We start from the raw sequence: 16,723 nt of genomic DNA on the forward strand, positions 1-16,723 counted from the left end.
GTTATAAAAAGAGGAAATAGCTGGGTGGTGGCGCACACTTTTAACCCCTGCACTCAGGAGGCAGAGGCAGGCCGATCTCTGGGAATTCGAGGTCAGGGTGGTCTACAAGGACAGGCTCCAGAGCTACACAGAGAAACCCTGTCTCGAAAAAAAAAAGATGAAAAGAAAAAAAAAAGAGGAAATGGCCTTAACTTAGGTTTACTCAAAGAGTTCAAGTGTAACCAATAAATGAGTTTAAGATCATTGATGTGATATAGAAATTAGCGACAATTACAGTGGATATATATATATATATATATATATATATATATATCCACTGTAATTATATATATAGTGGTTTGTTTAGGGACTGTGACATGAGTTTATTTCCCAGATCCTATGAGGAAGAGAACTGACCCTTCAAAGTCCTCTAGCTTCCACATACCTGATGGAGGAAGGTCATTGGCTAATAAAGGCACTGCCCTGGCCCATTTTATTGGTTAGAGGATAGGTGGGAGGAGTAAACAGAACAAAATGCTGGGAGGAAGAGGAAGTGAGCTCAGAGACTCCACAGCTCTGTTCTCCTGAGCAGATGCCTCAGCAGAGACGCCATGCTCCTGGCTCCTGGGCAGACGCACGCTATGAAGCTCCGACCCAGGATGGACATAGGCTAGAATCTTCCCGGTAAGACCAGTTCTCACAGATTATTAGAGATGGGTTGATCAGGATAACAGAATTAGCCAGTAAGGGCTAGGGCTAAAGGGCCAAGCAGTGATTAAATGAAAACAGTTTGTGTGTTGTTATTTCGGAGCATAAGCTAGCCGGGCAGGCGGCCGGGGTGTTGGGGACGCAGCCCCGCCGCCCCTATTATTACACATACCCATGCAGCACTCACTGCAAATAGATAGATAGATAGATACAGATAGATAATAGATAGACAGATACATAGATGCAGTGAATTTTTTACAGTTCAGTTAAGAAGAAAGGAATCACCACTGTAAATTATAGAAACAGGATAAAAAGGTAGATTATTGAATCTACTTTTAAACTCATGGTCATCTTGTACTAAAACTATGCCTCAAGACTATAGAGACTCGGTTACAGCAGTCTTGGAGCCTGGTTCACAATTACAATGGAGGACCTGGAAGAAAGTAGAAGCTAAGACCATTGTGCAATGAAATAGGGCTAGAGGTATGTAAATCTTCCAAGACCAACTTCTTGGAGTAGGAGATTATGCTAATGTAGAAAGGCAAGTTCCATATGATGACCAAACCCTGGTTTTATACCACGCAGCAGCTTTGAATGCTTGGGACAGAATTGAAGAAGTAGGAAAGAAGATTGTATTTACTAAAGTAATACAGGCCCAAAAAGAAACCTTCATGGATTTCTTATAAAGACTGACTTCAGCAGTAAATGTGATACCACATTCAGACGCTAGACAAATAATAATTCAAACTCTGGCTTTTGAAAGTGCTAATGTACAATGCAAAAGGGTAATTAGGCCACTAAAAGCAAGATCAGCACTCTTAGAGAGATGGACCTGAGATACAATCAATATTGAATCTCATAATCATGATGATTCTTGGCTAGTGTTAGGAAAAAAAAATCCTAAAACAAGCTGCTCTGCCAGCTCACAAAATCAAATTAAAACAGATTACACCAAATTAAAATGCCCATGGTTTATTAAGTACAGTGCTCTCGGGTGGCCGAGAGCATGGCAGGGGCAACAGAAAACCGGGGAGCACATGCAAACTCTGGACCAGCAGTCCTTCTCTGGAGGCCCACTTAAATACCCTGTGGGTGTGGTCAGGACCTGGCATGCTGGGATTTGGAGTCCAGACCAATACAACTCCCAGGACATGGGGCCGGGATGGATGCCAGGGGCTGGGGTGAGGCTCCCAACTTACATTACAGCTAGGAGAGGTGATATCCAGAGGTTTGAAGAAAAACTGAAATGTCAAGTGTTTCATTTGCAGTAAACAAAGGTAACTAAAAAGGGATTGTAAACAGGGCATTCCTAGAAACAATGTTTTTTTTGTAAGAATAATCCAAACAAAATGCCCCCTCCCTTCTGGATTATGCAGAAGGTGTGGCAAAGGCAGGCATTGGATTAATAAATGTAGATCAACAAGGGACAGTCAAGATAATCTTTTGCCTTTGGGAAATGCCTTGAGGGGCCTCTTACAGGCCCTCATGTCAAATTCAGCTCAGTCATTTCCTGTCAGTTTAGAGGAAACTCCTTCCCAGAGCAATTAAAAAACCTAATGCCTATTGTTAAAAAAACCATACTGCTCTGGATATATAGATATATCTGGATAGACAGATAAAAGATAAAACAAAAATTTCATGAGAAACCATAAATTAAAATCGATAGATATTAGATTAACCACTTCTCCAAAGTTAGAGTTGGGGCAGGGTTGTTTGTTTATATTTATTTACTTAGTCTTTTCAGTAACATGAAAAGAAACAACTTGAGGAATTTAAAGACCTTTGGACAAATATGCTTCCCAAGAAGAAGGAAGAACTACCAGGAAAAATTACCAAGAAAAGGTATAATCAGCCGGGCGGTCGTGGTGCACGCCTTTAATCCTAGCACTTGGGAGGCAGAGGCAGGCGGATCTCTGTGAGTTCAAGACCAGCCTGGTCTAGAAGAGCTAGTTCCAGGACAGGCTCCAAAACCACAGAGAAACCCTGTCTCGAAAAACCAAAAAAAAAAAAAAAAAAAAAAGAAAAAAAGAAAGAAAGAAAAGGTATAATCTGGCCTAATGTGATCTCTGAAGTCTCCAAAAAGGTGATGGTGATGGGATCCCACAACAGTGATTCCATCAGGACTATAATAACACCACTGAGCTGGAAAACACCATCTAAAGATGGGCTTTGGTCTACAAACTGCTCAGGACAATTTTGAGGTGACTGACTAGCTAAGATGATCCAGCCGCACAGACTACTTAAGCCAGGACTTGAGACAAGTCTTGTACTTTCCCATTATGCAGAGCCTGGACAACTCTGCATTGTCCAGGACTTGACATTTAGGCCATATTTTTCAATTCAATTCAGGATTCTCTAAAGATACCATTGCCCCAGAAAGCAGGAAGTAAATTCAAGAACATGACACCCACATTCCCAAGAAGTGGGGTGAGTAGTTTTTGGTTGTTCAATTGGTTATGGATATTTGTCATCATTTAGAGTGATTGGGTACAAGTTCTTATTGGTAATGATCAGGAAAAAACCTGAACAAAGGAGTTTAGATTCAGGATTTTTGCTTTGAAAAGAAAACAGGGGTTATAGATACAGAAATTGAATAAAAAGGTAGATTATTGAATCTACCTTTGTATGAAAAAAGCAACTACCAGTATTAATTTTTTTTTTTTTGATTTTTCGAGACAGGGTTTCTCCGTAGTTTTTGGTTCCTGTCCTGGAACTAGCTCTTGTAGACCAGGCTGGCCTCGAACTCACAGAGATCTGCCTGCCTCTGCCTCCCGAGTGCTGGGATTAAAGGCGTGCGCCACCACCGCCCGGCCAGTATTAAATATTTTACATTGACATAGATTTCTGTATATTGATATAAATTTAAGATTATTTTTTGTTAGAACATACTGTACATACATTTCTAATCTTGTTCAAGGTACTGGACCTATACAGCTTATTTAACAATGTAATGCAAATTTCTAGTCCTTGAAAGTTATTATGGCCAACTATTTAGGATAATAAGGAACTTCAGGTTAGTAATTAGTCACCTATTACAATCAAACTTGTAGTCATATTAACTATGCTTTCAAGATCACACAGAGATGTAGTTTAGATAGACAGGTCATCTTCAAACACTTCAGAGACATATAAAATATGCCATCTAAGATGCTTTAATGAAACATAGCTCTTTTTTATGACAATGAGACATGTTGAAGAAACTCCACATGGCAAGATGTGAGATGCCCTTCTGTATATGTGTTGCTTTTATTGGTTGGTGAAAAGCTATTTGGGCCAATGGCTTAGCAGAGTAAAGCCAGGCAGGAAATCAGAACAGAGATAGAAAGAGAGGGTAGGCAGAGTCAGAGAGATGCCATGCAGCTGCCAAAAAAGGCAGATGTCATGTAGCCACATAATGCAAGAGGTAACAAACCACAAGCCTTGTGGTAAAACATAAAATAATAGAAATGGATTAATTTAAGATGTAAGAGCTAGCCAGAAATACTCCTGAGTCATTGGCCAAGGAATATTGAAATTCATATAGTTTCTGCATGATTATTTGGGTCTGAGCAGTCAGGAAATGAATAAGCAGTGTCTACCTACAATAGAGTTTGCTTTCTTTGTGACCAAAGTAACCCCTTGGGCAAAAAAGTGCTCTTGCCTTGACTACTGACAATATGCTGTCCACGTTGGACAAGCAGGACACAAAAGAGAGTGACTGCCAAACTTTGCCAAAAAAAAAAAATCCTGCTTCACAGAAAAGTCTGCTTAATATTCTAGGCCTGTAGGCCAAAGAGGATGTTACAGAGGAACCTTGGGTGACTGTTTGAGCAGCCAACTATTTCTGTCATTTCTCACATTTTTTTTTGAAGTCATTTGCTTGCAATTTCTGCTTACTCAGTTGATATTATTTCCTCTCCTGGGAGTTGAAGACTAGATATATCTAGTTATAGTTTTCCTTGTTTACCAGACTCAGAAAAGAAATTCACTAAAGAAATGTAAAATATATAAGTTTGAGAGACATAAAAAGATAATTTTGGGTTGGTATTATAAGTCAGAATAAAAAATAAAATAGGTACAACATTTTGGACTCACCAAGATAAAATAGATAATGGAGTATTTTCTCTAAATTTGTCAAATGTAAACAGACTAGACATTGTTGGTATATTTATTGCCTGTATATATTGTATATAGTCACTGTACTCATTGTATATAGTTTTTCTTATATTAGTTATAACCTTTTTCTATTTTAGACAAAAAAGGGAAATGTGGTGATATTCTGTTTGTGCTTTAACAAATAAAACTTGCCTGAAGATCAGAATACATAGCTAGATATACTAGCTAACCATAGAGTCCAGGCAGTAGTGGCAAACACCTTTAATCCCAGCACTCAGGAGACAGAGACAGAGGGATTTCTGTATGTTCAAGGCTACCCTGGGCCATACAAAATTGAACCAGTCTAAAAAAAAAACAGATTCAAGTGGTGGAAGCTCACACCTTTGGTCCCAGCACTAGGGAGGTGGAGACAGGAAGTGATATGCCTGGGCAGAGAGGAATATGAAGTGGGAGGAGACAGGAGCTCAGGATTCAGTTTTGAGGTTTGGTAAAGACAACATTCATCTGGGTATTCCTAGAGACAGGATCACTTATTTGGTCTGAGGATTTGGTAGAGGTAAGAACTAGAGGCTGGCTGTTCTGCTTCTCCGATCCTTCAGCATTTATCATATTTCTGACCCAGGGGTTTTTATTATTAAGACCAATTAGAATTCACGCTACAGTAAACATTTAGGGACAAGATGGAGCCTGTGGCTGATGAGAGAAACACTGCCCATCCTTTCACAGTGTTGTACTGTATTCTGCTCTTCCTGCTCAAGAATAAAACATCGTGAAGCTTTCTCTTTCACTTCTCTAAAGTTATGGGTATGCTTATTCTCTTAAAAATACCTTCTCAGAATTCAGAGGTGGGGAGATTTAAACTCAAAGAAGCAGCCTAACTTCTTTACAGGCTGCAGCAGGAACACTGAACATTGAAGATCTGCCTAGGCCACAGAGTGAGCTCAAGATCAGCTGGGGCAGCTTAGCTATGCTGTGGGACAATGGTCTGTACCCTGTCACTTGTATTTTAAATAAACGCTGATTGGCCAGTAGCCAGGCAGGAAGTAGAGGCATGGCCACCAGGCAGGAAGTAGAGGCAGGGCAACGAGAATTCTGGGAAGAGGGAAGTTTCAGTCTGCAGTCATAACCCAGAGACAGAGGAAGCCAGACACAGAGCAAGCAAGATGTGACAGCCTCACTGAAAATGGTACCAAGCCACGTGGCTAGCACAGAGAATTATGGGCTGATATAAGAGTTAATAAGAAGACTGAGTTAATAGGCCAACCAGTTTATAATTAATGTAGACCTCTGTGTGTTTCTTTGAGAATGAACAACTGTGGGACCTGGTGGGACAGAAACCCCAGTCAATGACTAGATCCTGTTTTTAAAAGGCTAAGAACACATCACAGAGCTAGAGGCTTGTGTCTCACATACAAGATCCTGGGTTCAAACTCCAGTACAGGAAGAAAGGATATGGGAGGAGGAGCCACCTGGGTATAGAAATCTCTTAGCATTGTTATGAAAATTAGCAAACTAAAGTAAATGTTTGTTTCATGTTTGGTCATAGATATACGAAGTAACTACATAAAACAAAACCATAAGATTGTATGATGGATGATATTGAGTACCCACTATGCACGATATTCAAATTTTGCACAAATAACCTCATTTACTTCTCCCAGTTGCTTAACTAGGTAAACATTAGTTGTGTTCTATAAGAGAGGAAAATAGCACCTGGGGAGGGATGTAGTAACTTTCCCTAGATCTGTCAGTAAGTGGCCAACCTGACTAGAATTTGGCTGTTTGACCCCATATTTCTCATTCCTTTCTTTCCACCCACAGGCAAATCTTCCAATAACTAGTTTAATGTAGAATAAGAGGAATTTTGTGAGCATGGTGTGCAGCTCAGATCATCCGCAGTGAACGGTCACTTGCTTGCTCACAACTGTCCCTCCAGCCTTTGTCTAAGAATCCATCTCTACCAAAATGCCAAAACTATGTTGTTGTTGTTTTGTGTTGCGTGCAGGTTTGTGCAACGTTGGTGTTTTGCTTTGTTGTCCCTACCTAGTTTTCTATGATGGCGGTGTCTCTCATTCCCTCCGGGGCCTGCGGCTTCCGATGAATTGCCAGCAAGCCATAGGAGATCCTTCTCTGTTCACACCTATACCTCTCTTGCTCTAGGGTTACAGGCGCTGTGTATTACAGTACCTAACTTCTACATAGGTGCCGGAGAACCAAACTCAACCCACAGAACCACCCCCTGAGCCCTGCAGATAAAGAATCTGAAGAAATTGAACCTTAGTTTCATTACTGGAGATTATAAATGTCCGTAACTGACAGGAATTACAATAAATATAGGCCAAATAAAATATACCTGTTGCCTGATCAGGATTTATATAGACAATCAATTTGTAGTAATCTGATAGTAGAGTCACCAAGGGTATAACTTGAGGGAGAGATGCATTCTTCCAGGACAGGCGCACCCCTCCCCACACCCATGCACACGGGAATGGTAAACTAAGAACTCATGTTGGACACAGAAGAACTTGTACTGATCCTACATCTACTCCATGACTCCCCACGTGTCTTGCTGCCATCCACCCTCCTTCCTAGACAGCAAAGGTTCAGGCGGGAAGTTGCTCCCAGCGTGGCTGAGATACTGGTGGACGTCACAAAGCAGGGGGAATGTTTGACCTGGTGAGACTTGGTCTTGTTTCCTTAGAAAAGGAGGAAGAATATCGGTAAATCAGGGCAAGAGCATGACCTCTTGCTTGTAAAGGCCACCGCCGACTTTCATTTCCTACCGTGACGGAGGGCTACTGAGTGTTAAGGTGATTTAAAAAAAGGGAAGCGGGATCTCATAGAAATGCTCCATGCTAAGATGTACATCAAAAACCATACTTTATTTTATGTATAGCAATACAATTTACATATTAAATAACACTATAATAGAATGATTTGATATAGTTTAAAACAGAAGGAAAAAGGGAAATTTTCCAGGTTATAAAACCCCTGCCCCCACGGAACAAATCATTTAAAAAAAAAATTCACTTTTTCCAAAATGAGTCAGTGCGACACATGTACTCGGGAACTAGTCATGTCTACCTGCTATTGCACTAATGGTCGATGGGATTAAAAAGCAAGCCCGACTTTCACAACCACAGCCTCAAAGGAGGAACACACGTTGGATTCTCTTGGAATGCAAAGATGGCTCTCGCTACTTCAGTACACAGAAGTTCACATATCCACCACGGAAACAAAACAGAACAAAACAGAAAACTATGACACAGTTGAAACTAGAAAAAAATTAGCTTTATATGAAAATATAAAATTCTATGATTATATACCATAGATACAAAGTTCCCAGGAGATGCTTACTCAAGCAACAAAATATTTACAGTTTTAATGATTTTTTAGCTATTTGGAAAGGAAGTGAAAGAAACAGGCTTCGACATGAAGGTGGGATCTTTAGAAATGATGGCTGCTTGCTAGTTTGTTTCAAATGTCCTAACAAAAGAGGAATCACTACCCCAAATGTTGGAGAGTTACGACATTTTATAAAATTGACTGTCTCCTTTTCTGGAGATGTTTATCTTTTAAAACTCAAGATATTTTTCTTGAAATTAATTATCCTCTGTAGAAAATGTTTCCCTTTGCAAATATTTAACAAAAATACTAAAAACATTTTAACAGCTAAGACAAAAGTAGAGGCCAAATGTCATTATAATTTCTTATATATATATATACTTTTTATCATGCCTTCTTTCTAGAGATAAATAAAACCAATATTGTGTGTGAGTGGTAACTAAGGGAAAATGCAAAGGGTTCTGTGAAGGTACAGCTGCTGTAGAGAAAAAAAAGCAGGCATTTTCCCTTCGTATAAAAATTTACTGGCACCATTTGAACAGAAATTTTAGAACACAGGGGATGAAAATACATTTTCCAGTGGAACTGCAAAAGCCTTAAGACAACTACATTATGATTACTTTTTCTTAAATTATGATGCATTTGGGTTTTTTATTTTTATTTATTTTTTGCTTAGAATTAGTTATGTGTATCTTTGGTAAATTGGTATCTATATTTTAATTTTAAATATAGCATATATGCAATTAAGAAAAAGTCATGAGAAGGCAGCTGTGCCGCGCCTTTATAAGACAACTCAGGTTACTTACGGATTTCATTGTCCCTCGAACACCATAAGCCCTCTTCCATCTTGAACACTCTACCGGACTCTTCTATTCACAACGGGCTCTCAAAACTTGCACAAAGATTAGGAGAATCACTGAACTAACTGTACTATTCTTGAAGCTCAGAAGGTAACTTATGATTAACAAAAAAGGAACATTAAAGATGGTCTCATGGTTTGAGGTACAAGAAACTTTTCTGATGTCTCTAATACATCTCTGATGTCCAGCGCGTCCACCTGACCTAATTTTAACAATTCAGCTGCGTTTGGCGTGTGTCTTTCATTTCCCTAGAGGTAAATCTTACATGCAAACAGCATCTTAGGGACTTATACACTAGCCATATCCCTTCCCTTTGACTGCAAGTGGTTATAACCTTATTATGTACTTAAGCAATGTGTTTATGTCTCAAAGAAAACATCTTTGGAACTCTCTGCCTCTGGAAAGATGCAAAATGTCTTTTGCCAATAACAAAGACTAGTGAAGATACAAAAGAACTGAAAATGGCTGATGGTGACTATCCTTAGTGAAGGGGATGTGGACCACTTTGGCAAAATGGGCACATAGCAATAGGCTGGAATCTGCAGGCTTTGGTTCAAGCCTGCTGTAGATATGCAGGCTGCCCACAGAGAGCTTCTACCCCATCTTGATTTTATTTCTGTTTTGGTTGTTTCATCCCCTTCTTTTCTCCTTATTCTCGCACTCATGTAAGAGACAGTCCCAGAGTTGTGGGGAATATGCAATTCCACAAATCCAATGTCCTGTGTGAATAGCACAGAAAGTAATACTTGCTATTTGTCTTCTAATCAAGGCTACTTTTGTTAAGGGCAAATTGTGAGTCCATGAACTCCAACTTGAATGTTAATTCCGAATGGCAGAGCCACCAAGCATCTAACTGAAGAGCATCAGCTAGTATCAAATCTGTGTACAACAAAAAGAATCTGTTTAATTGGCTAAGAAACTCCACAGTCTGAATCTTTCCCCTTCTAGCTCAGCGCTAGAGTTGTAGCAACAGTTAGTCCTTCTTTGAATTGTGCAGGGTGACACCTCTGGTGGGGTCAAGTGTGTGTGTGTGTGTGTGTGTGTGTGTGTGTGTGTGTGTGCACGCACGCACACATGTGCAATGGTTAATGTGCTTAGTTTGCTATCTGGCACAGACACCTTACAGACCATGTTTAGCCATTCATGAAAGCCAGGCTCTCAGTTCTCCATGTGTTCAAAAGCCTAGTTTAGCCTGCACAAAGTATCTTCATGGAACTCTTTGGGTCTGGCCCGTGCATAGAAACCCTTGGACTTGGGCTGTGACCCCCTCCATAGCAGCTCTGGTTCTACAGTACATCTGTGACTAGTTTCAGACAAGCAGCTCACAAAGAACAACGCTTCCTTCCCATTGCAATGCTGCCTCAATAGTGACAGCAGGCGCAGGGTCTCAAGGTAAAGCTTACTGGCATAATAAGGAAACCAAACCCTGTTCCCTTCGTGGGCCCAAGCTTGGGGGATGATTTCAAGTCTGACAGAAGCTGACCTTCAAAAGGAGATGGGAAAAGGAAGACACAGATCTTGGTGAAAAGTTTAGTGGGGTTTGTTTGGTTGAAAACAAACTCAAATAAAATCTCCTAATAATGCTTCCAGTTTTCCCATAATGTAGTATGGGCTGAAAGCCATTCCAGCTGGACCTAGGACTTACTAAAGACTCCCACCACTTTTACTGGTGTACATCTGCTCATGAATATCCACAAACCTTCTCATGAAACCTACTCTACAATGGAGATGTCACCCTTCATTCAAAACTGAATCTTCTCTTTAAAACTCAAATTTCTTTCTCCAAATAAGACTGCTTCAGCTGTAGGAATTTCCCAAATATATTTCCAATTCAATCTTAAGTAGAATATGTATGTAATTTAGAGATTTATTATGAAACATTTGGCAAAACAATAAAGAAAAGAATGAGGTCTATAGGTAGTTTTTTTTTTATTAGATTGCTATAGGAGTAGTTAGTAGGGATTTTTTTTGAATACTACATATAAATTTAAATACCTATTTTTTTTTCTGTTGTTGGAGCTACTGTGAGGTATGGTACTATACCAAAAAGTCTTAGAGGAGATTAACTAAAGTCCTAAGAAAACTGTACGAAACAGTGTCACCTTTCCGTTGTAAGAGACAGCCCTGATTTTAGGGTGCAGCTACTTCAGAGAGTCAGGATGGAAATAACACACACTGTCCACATAGCTACTGTGAAATCTGTAATACAGAATGATTCTTTATTTTGACACATTTCAACTGTGAATATAACTTGGTAACTAAGAGGAGATGTTCACATGAAGCAACTCTTAAGCCCTCTTCACTTCTTAGTGGATCCCTCAACCATTACACATGGAACTGACATGAACAGACTTCTTAGGGGCTCCCCTTAACCTGTGGTCCTGCAATAGGAAACGACGCCCATCCACTCCATGAAAACAGAAGGCGTATAGTACTGAACGGTGCCTAAAAAAGAGGGGGACCAAGAAAAAGACAGTGTTGCCTGCTAGAAAAATGCAGTCGCTTTAGAATAATAACAAAACTGAGGTTCCTTGTCATAACCAAGACCTTCACTGCACGGAACTAGAGAGGAGCATGTATGTCGCCATGGAATGTCACATCAGGGTTTGCTGTAGTATTAGGTTATAGGCAGTAACACTGATCAGATAGTGCAAACTGGGTAAAGTTGCGGTTCACTGTGTGAAATGAACAGGTGCAAATGCTCACTAGGATACCATTAAGACATAAAATGGCAAAAAATAAATATCAAAACTTTTATCAGTGTAAAAAAGTAACTGGGTTATTGTATAACCTAGAGTCTGGCAAAAAAGGCCTCAAAAAAGTTCTGTCTTTACAAGTCTCAGAAGTTTACAAATGAAGTGCCCTTTCCGGGGGTCCAGTCACACCAGAGACTCCATGCTCTCGGCAGGGTCTGATTCTTCTCCGGTCAGCACAGCACCATTTTTGTCCCCTGTCATGGGACCATTTCCATTTTCTTTAGTGCTGACTAAGCTGAGCATTGCTTTGTAGACAAACTGGTATTGTTCCTGGAAGACAGGAGGGGAATCACGGGTCAGACATTTTATCTAAGATGCAAACACCGATCAGAAATATGTACTAGGAGGGGTGCTTGTTCGTTCTTGGCTGCCCAGACCCAAAACAACCACTCAGAAACTCTTTTAAATCACTGCTTGGCCAACCACTTAAACATATTGCTAGCTAGCTCTTACATCTAGTATTAACCCATTCCATTGTTTTATATTTTACCATGAGGCTTGTGGCCTAGGGCAAGGTTTCAGCTGGTGGCCTTCATCTTTCTCCTTTGGCAGCTCCAATGGCATCTCCTTGACTCTGCCTCTTTCTCACAGCACTCAGTTTAGTCCCCCCTCCACCCAGCTTAGCTCTATACTACACTATCACAGGCCAAAGCAGTGTCTTTATTCATTAACCAATAAAAGCAACACCTATACAGAAGGACTTTCCACACAAGAAATATACTCCAAAAAGGCATTCTCAGAGGGACAAGAACAGCAGAAATCTTATTAAGAAACTTTAATGGCAGCCAGATGAATCGTTGAGTTCTATACCTTCTTCATATCCTTCTGGTCTAGAACCTGTTTCAGAGTTTGTGGCTCATAAGATCATGGAATATCCCTATTTTGTAACAGGACAACATTCTACTCTTAAGCAAAGTTTTTTTTTTTGTTGTTGTTAGTGGTGTTTTTGTAAAACTACATTACTGATATTTTGGGCTAGATACTTCTGTGTTGGCAAGGGTTGTCTTGTGTGTGGCACAGTGTTTAGCAGTAGCCTTGGCTTTTATACACTAAATGCTACAGACTTCCGTCCAGTTGTGAAAAGCAAGAAGTCTCTATAGATATTGCCAGATGTCTCCTGGTCGACACCCGTAGTTGAGAACCCCTGGCCTATGGTATAGATCTGAGGAGCATGTGATAGGTTTGACATAGACACAAACTACTTACGATGTCTGTGAATACTCCAGGTCTCATAAGATTGATCATTTTTGCCACCTGGAAGACATCCACAGCATTTTCATTCTCCAGCTGCTGGGACAAGGTGGTAAGGGCACATAGCATTCCTGCAGAAACCGCTCCATACCTGGGGAGGAGAAAAGGAGGATGCAATCTCAGATGTACAGGCAGACTGCATGCAGTAGACGCTAAGTACCAGCACGTACTTTCTTAGGCATTAAGTAGGCTGGGTTGGTGCCTATTGTTTGTGGCAATGCTGGTTTACAATGATGACTTTGATGTCAGTTATATACAGAGAAAGCAGGGGGCTACACTCACACTGTTATGTTTGCACAAGAGAATTTCTATGAGCTCATGGCTATCACTATGTATGCATATATGCGGCTCAAAAGGAATCAGAACTTTGTTTTGTTTTTTGCGACAGGGTTTCTCTGTAGCTTTGGAGCCTGTCCCAGAACTACCTCTTGTAGACCAGGTTGGCCTTGAACTCCCAGGGACCTGCCTGCCTCTGCCTCTCTGAGTACTGGGATTAAAGACCTGCACCACCACTTCTAAAACTAATTTCACATTAAATTTCAAAGTGAAAATTTCAAAAGTGCCATAGGCCCTCCCTCAAAGTGACCACCACCTGTCCATAGTCTTCCCAGGTGGGATACTAATTGCTCCTCATTTTAAAGCTTAAAAGACTTTGGTAAGTTGATGGGTGATTAAGAACAAGGAAGGTTCTTAATAGGCTTTTTTTTGACCATCCCCATTTATTCTTCTGAGCTTCCCTCATTAATAAACTTTGGATACATCTGTTAGGTTTATTTCTTTCAAATGATTTTATAAATGATTTTATAGTATTTCTAGTACATGTTTCAAGTCTTTCCCCCTTTCTTTAGTTTTTATAAACTTTGTTATGATCATTTTTGTCTCCCTAAAATACAGTCCAGTTTGATGTAAATCTAGGTCATCTTTTATTTTGGGGCAGGGGGATTCTGTTTGAGAATTCTGTCTGTGAAGATTTATTTATACCTTCTAATTTTATTTTTCATGTTTCAAGTCTAGGTTACAAATGCCTACTGCTGCTATGTCTTCAAACCCATGTACTGGAAATTTTCATTTCATATTCAAAATACCTGTAAACCTTATGTTCCCTTCTGCCCAGTTTTATGGTGATTTTGGAACCAGACCATCAAGGAATAAATAATGTAGTTAGGATTTTTGCTACATTGCATGAATATATGGATGAGTTCAAGGAAAGCCATGCTTTTCTGGTCTTTTAGTTTTTCTCTTCACGAACAGCTTGCCCTTTCTCCATCTGTTTAGGTCACGTGGGCTTCAGAGTTTTTTCTATATCCTTGCACACCGTGTTTTACGTTCATTCCTGGGTTCAGAGGCTCTGCTTCTCCTCAGAATGGCCTCTTCTTGCAGGACTAGCTGTCCGTTTTCAGCTGATGCAGACAGACATTAATCGTGTTGACAAAGTGTGCCTGTACAGGCCACAGCAGAACTCCTGAAACCCTAGTCATCTGCCGGCTCTCGGGTGAGGGACTTTGTCTCTTGGTGTTTATTCCTGTCTCTGGTGTTTACTGCGTTGGTTAGACTCTGGAATGTTCAGTGTGCCAGCACTGGAAGCTGACATGCTCTTTATGGTCTTTTATGGTCAAGCTACACAAGTTTGGAATAAAAAAGAAAACCATGTATGATGGGCTTCTTGTAAGTGATATCTGGTTAAGAATAATGGCTTATTTTTTTTTGTTTGTTTGTTTGTTTGCTGAAGGTACTGGTGGGGGTAGGAATGCTTGTCATTTTATTCCATTATTTATTATAGATGCTTTTCCACTTATTTTTATCAAGCTGTTCATTTTTTAAAATCCCCTTTGAAAATATCTTGAATTCACCAATACATTTTGGTACTACTTACTTAGTGTTACATTGCTAAGATAAAGCTTATTTTCTCATACTATGTAACTCTTCTTATACTAGATTTTGTTGGATGGTATTTACTCATGGTTTTTAAAAATATGTAAGACTAGCATGTACATGGCAATTCTGGTGCTTTTTAATTAAGTTTGTGCTCTTCTCGTTGTACAGTTTTGATGTAGCCTCAGTGAGAGTTTGGGGGGCCCAGGCTCTTGGAGGGCTCACTCTCTCCCTCACTCTCTCCTACTCATGTCTTGGTATTCACGGCTGTGTGGTTTATGTTCTTTCTAGACCACTCCATACATGGAGTTCATCTTCCCAATGAGGTTACAATGTTGTCATCGTCACTTGATGTTGAAGAGGCATATTCAGGTGAAGTAACTGGCCAGCGAGTCTTTTTTTTTAAATATTTATTTATTATGTATACAATATTCTGTCTGTGTGTCTGCCTGCAGCCAGAAGAGGGCATCAGATCTCATTTCAGATGGTTGTGAGCCACCATGTGGTTGCCGGAAATTGAACTCAGAACAGGCAATGCTCTTAACCGCTGAGCCATCTCTCCAGCCCCTGGCCAGCGAGTCTTGCAGTGAGACTATGGCTAAATTTCAACTAGCAAATCTAAGTGGCTTATAAGAGAGATGGGCACATACCATGCATGCATTGTCTACTGCCTACGCTTAAAGTTTATTAACATAATGTTGTACGTAACCAGTCTCAAATCTTCACTTTATTTTCTTTTAAATGTATTTATTTCTAGCTTTTCAATCAGAGTGTGCTCAAGATACACAGAAGTATACTCTCACCAGGCCTGGCTGGAGCTATCATTCAGCTACACAAACCACCAGCATGTGGACAGTCTTCTGTAGGCGGAGACTGCTCTTTCATTTCCCGACTGTTCAGACACGAATAATCACACAGAAACTGTATTAATTACAACACTGTTCGGTTAATGACTCAGGCTTGTTTCGAGATAGCTCTTACATCTTGAATTATCCCATTTCTATTAATCTGTGTATCACCATGAGGTTGTGGTTTACTGGTAAGGGTTCTCGGCAGCTGCCTGGCATCTCATTGACTCCACCTACTCTCTGTATCTCTGTTCATATTTCCCACCTTGGCTTTGCTCTGTTAAGCTATTGGCTAAAGCAGCTTCTTTATTAACCAATGGTAATAAAACATATTCACAGCATAGAGAGGAATCCCACATCAGCCTCCTACCACTTATTCCTACATTTACATATGTAAATTTCAGATGTTTAATTTATAATTAGCTTGTGTAAATAATTTATGAGTGGTAAGAACCTAAAAGAACAAGCTTAAACAGATCATTCTCAGATGCGTTGAAGCTGTAGAAATGGGAGATCTTGTTTCTTCTTATTTATACCTTCTCTAAATTGGTTTCTTCATTGTTAGTGTTCACTCCCAGCCTCCCTTTCTCCCTGTCAAGATAACTTGTCATGGTAGAGTCCAGGCTGGTTGTGAACTCCTGATGCTCCTGCCTCTGTCTCCTCAGAACTGGGGCTGTAGAAGTATGTCACCTCTCTGGATATCACCATTGTATCTTTCCTTGGGCCAGGTCTGTTTACTGTTAACTCTTTCTGTCTTTGCTTCCTTTTCATCCTTTCTGTTTTCATCTGAGACTTACCTGTATTTCAGCCGTTTTATCGGTTTTACTTTCCCCCTTGATTTTTAAACTGAAAGCCAAGTTTGTTTCTGAACTTCAATAAATGCAGATTGGGCTATGACATTTTTAGGAGAAGTACAGTTTGATTCTTTTAGAAAGTTAATCTTTGATCATTTGTTATTATCTTTTTCAGTTTCAATCTTGCTTAAGACATACATTATTTATAAATAATT

The 16,723-nt window shown here is 39.9% G+C and overlaps 1 protein-coding gene across 2 annotated transcripts in view; it reads right to left on the reverse strand.

Annotated features, from left to right (window-relative positions):
* Positions 1-7,651: 7,651 nt before the first annotated feature.
* Ptprg (protein tyrosine phosphatase receptor type G) overlaps positions 7,652-16,723 on the reverse strand; it is a 676,813-nt gene continuing 667,741 nt past the window's right edge. For both annotated transcript variants that reach the window (XM_041662359.1, XM_041662358.1), the window contains 2 exons: positions 12,950-13,085; positions 7,652-12,013 (listed from right to left, as the gene is read on the reverse strand). In XM_041662359.1, coding sequence (XP_041518293.1) covers positions 11,867-12,013; positions 12,950-13,085 — 283 coding nt within the window. In that variant the 3' untranslated portion in view covers positions 7,652-11,866. The remainder of the gene's footprint in view (positions 12,014-12,949; positions 13,086-16,723) is intronic.

This window comes from Microtus oregoni, unplaced genomic scaffold (genome assembly GCF_018167655.1).
Source record: "Microtus oregoni isolate MIOR12 unplaced genomic scaffold, Mior012 000013F_ref0000133, whole genome shotgun sequence".
NCBI classification, from domain to species: domain Eukaryota; kingdom Metazoa; phylum Chordata; class Mammalia; order Rodentia; family Cricetidae; genus Microtus; species Microtus oregoni.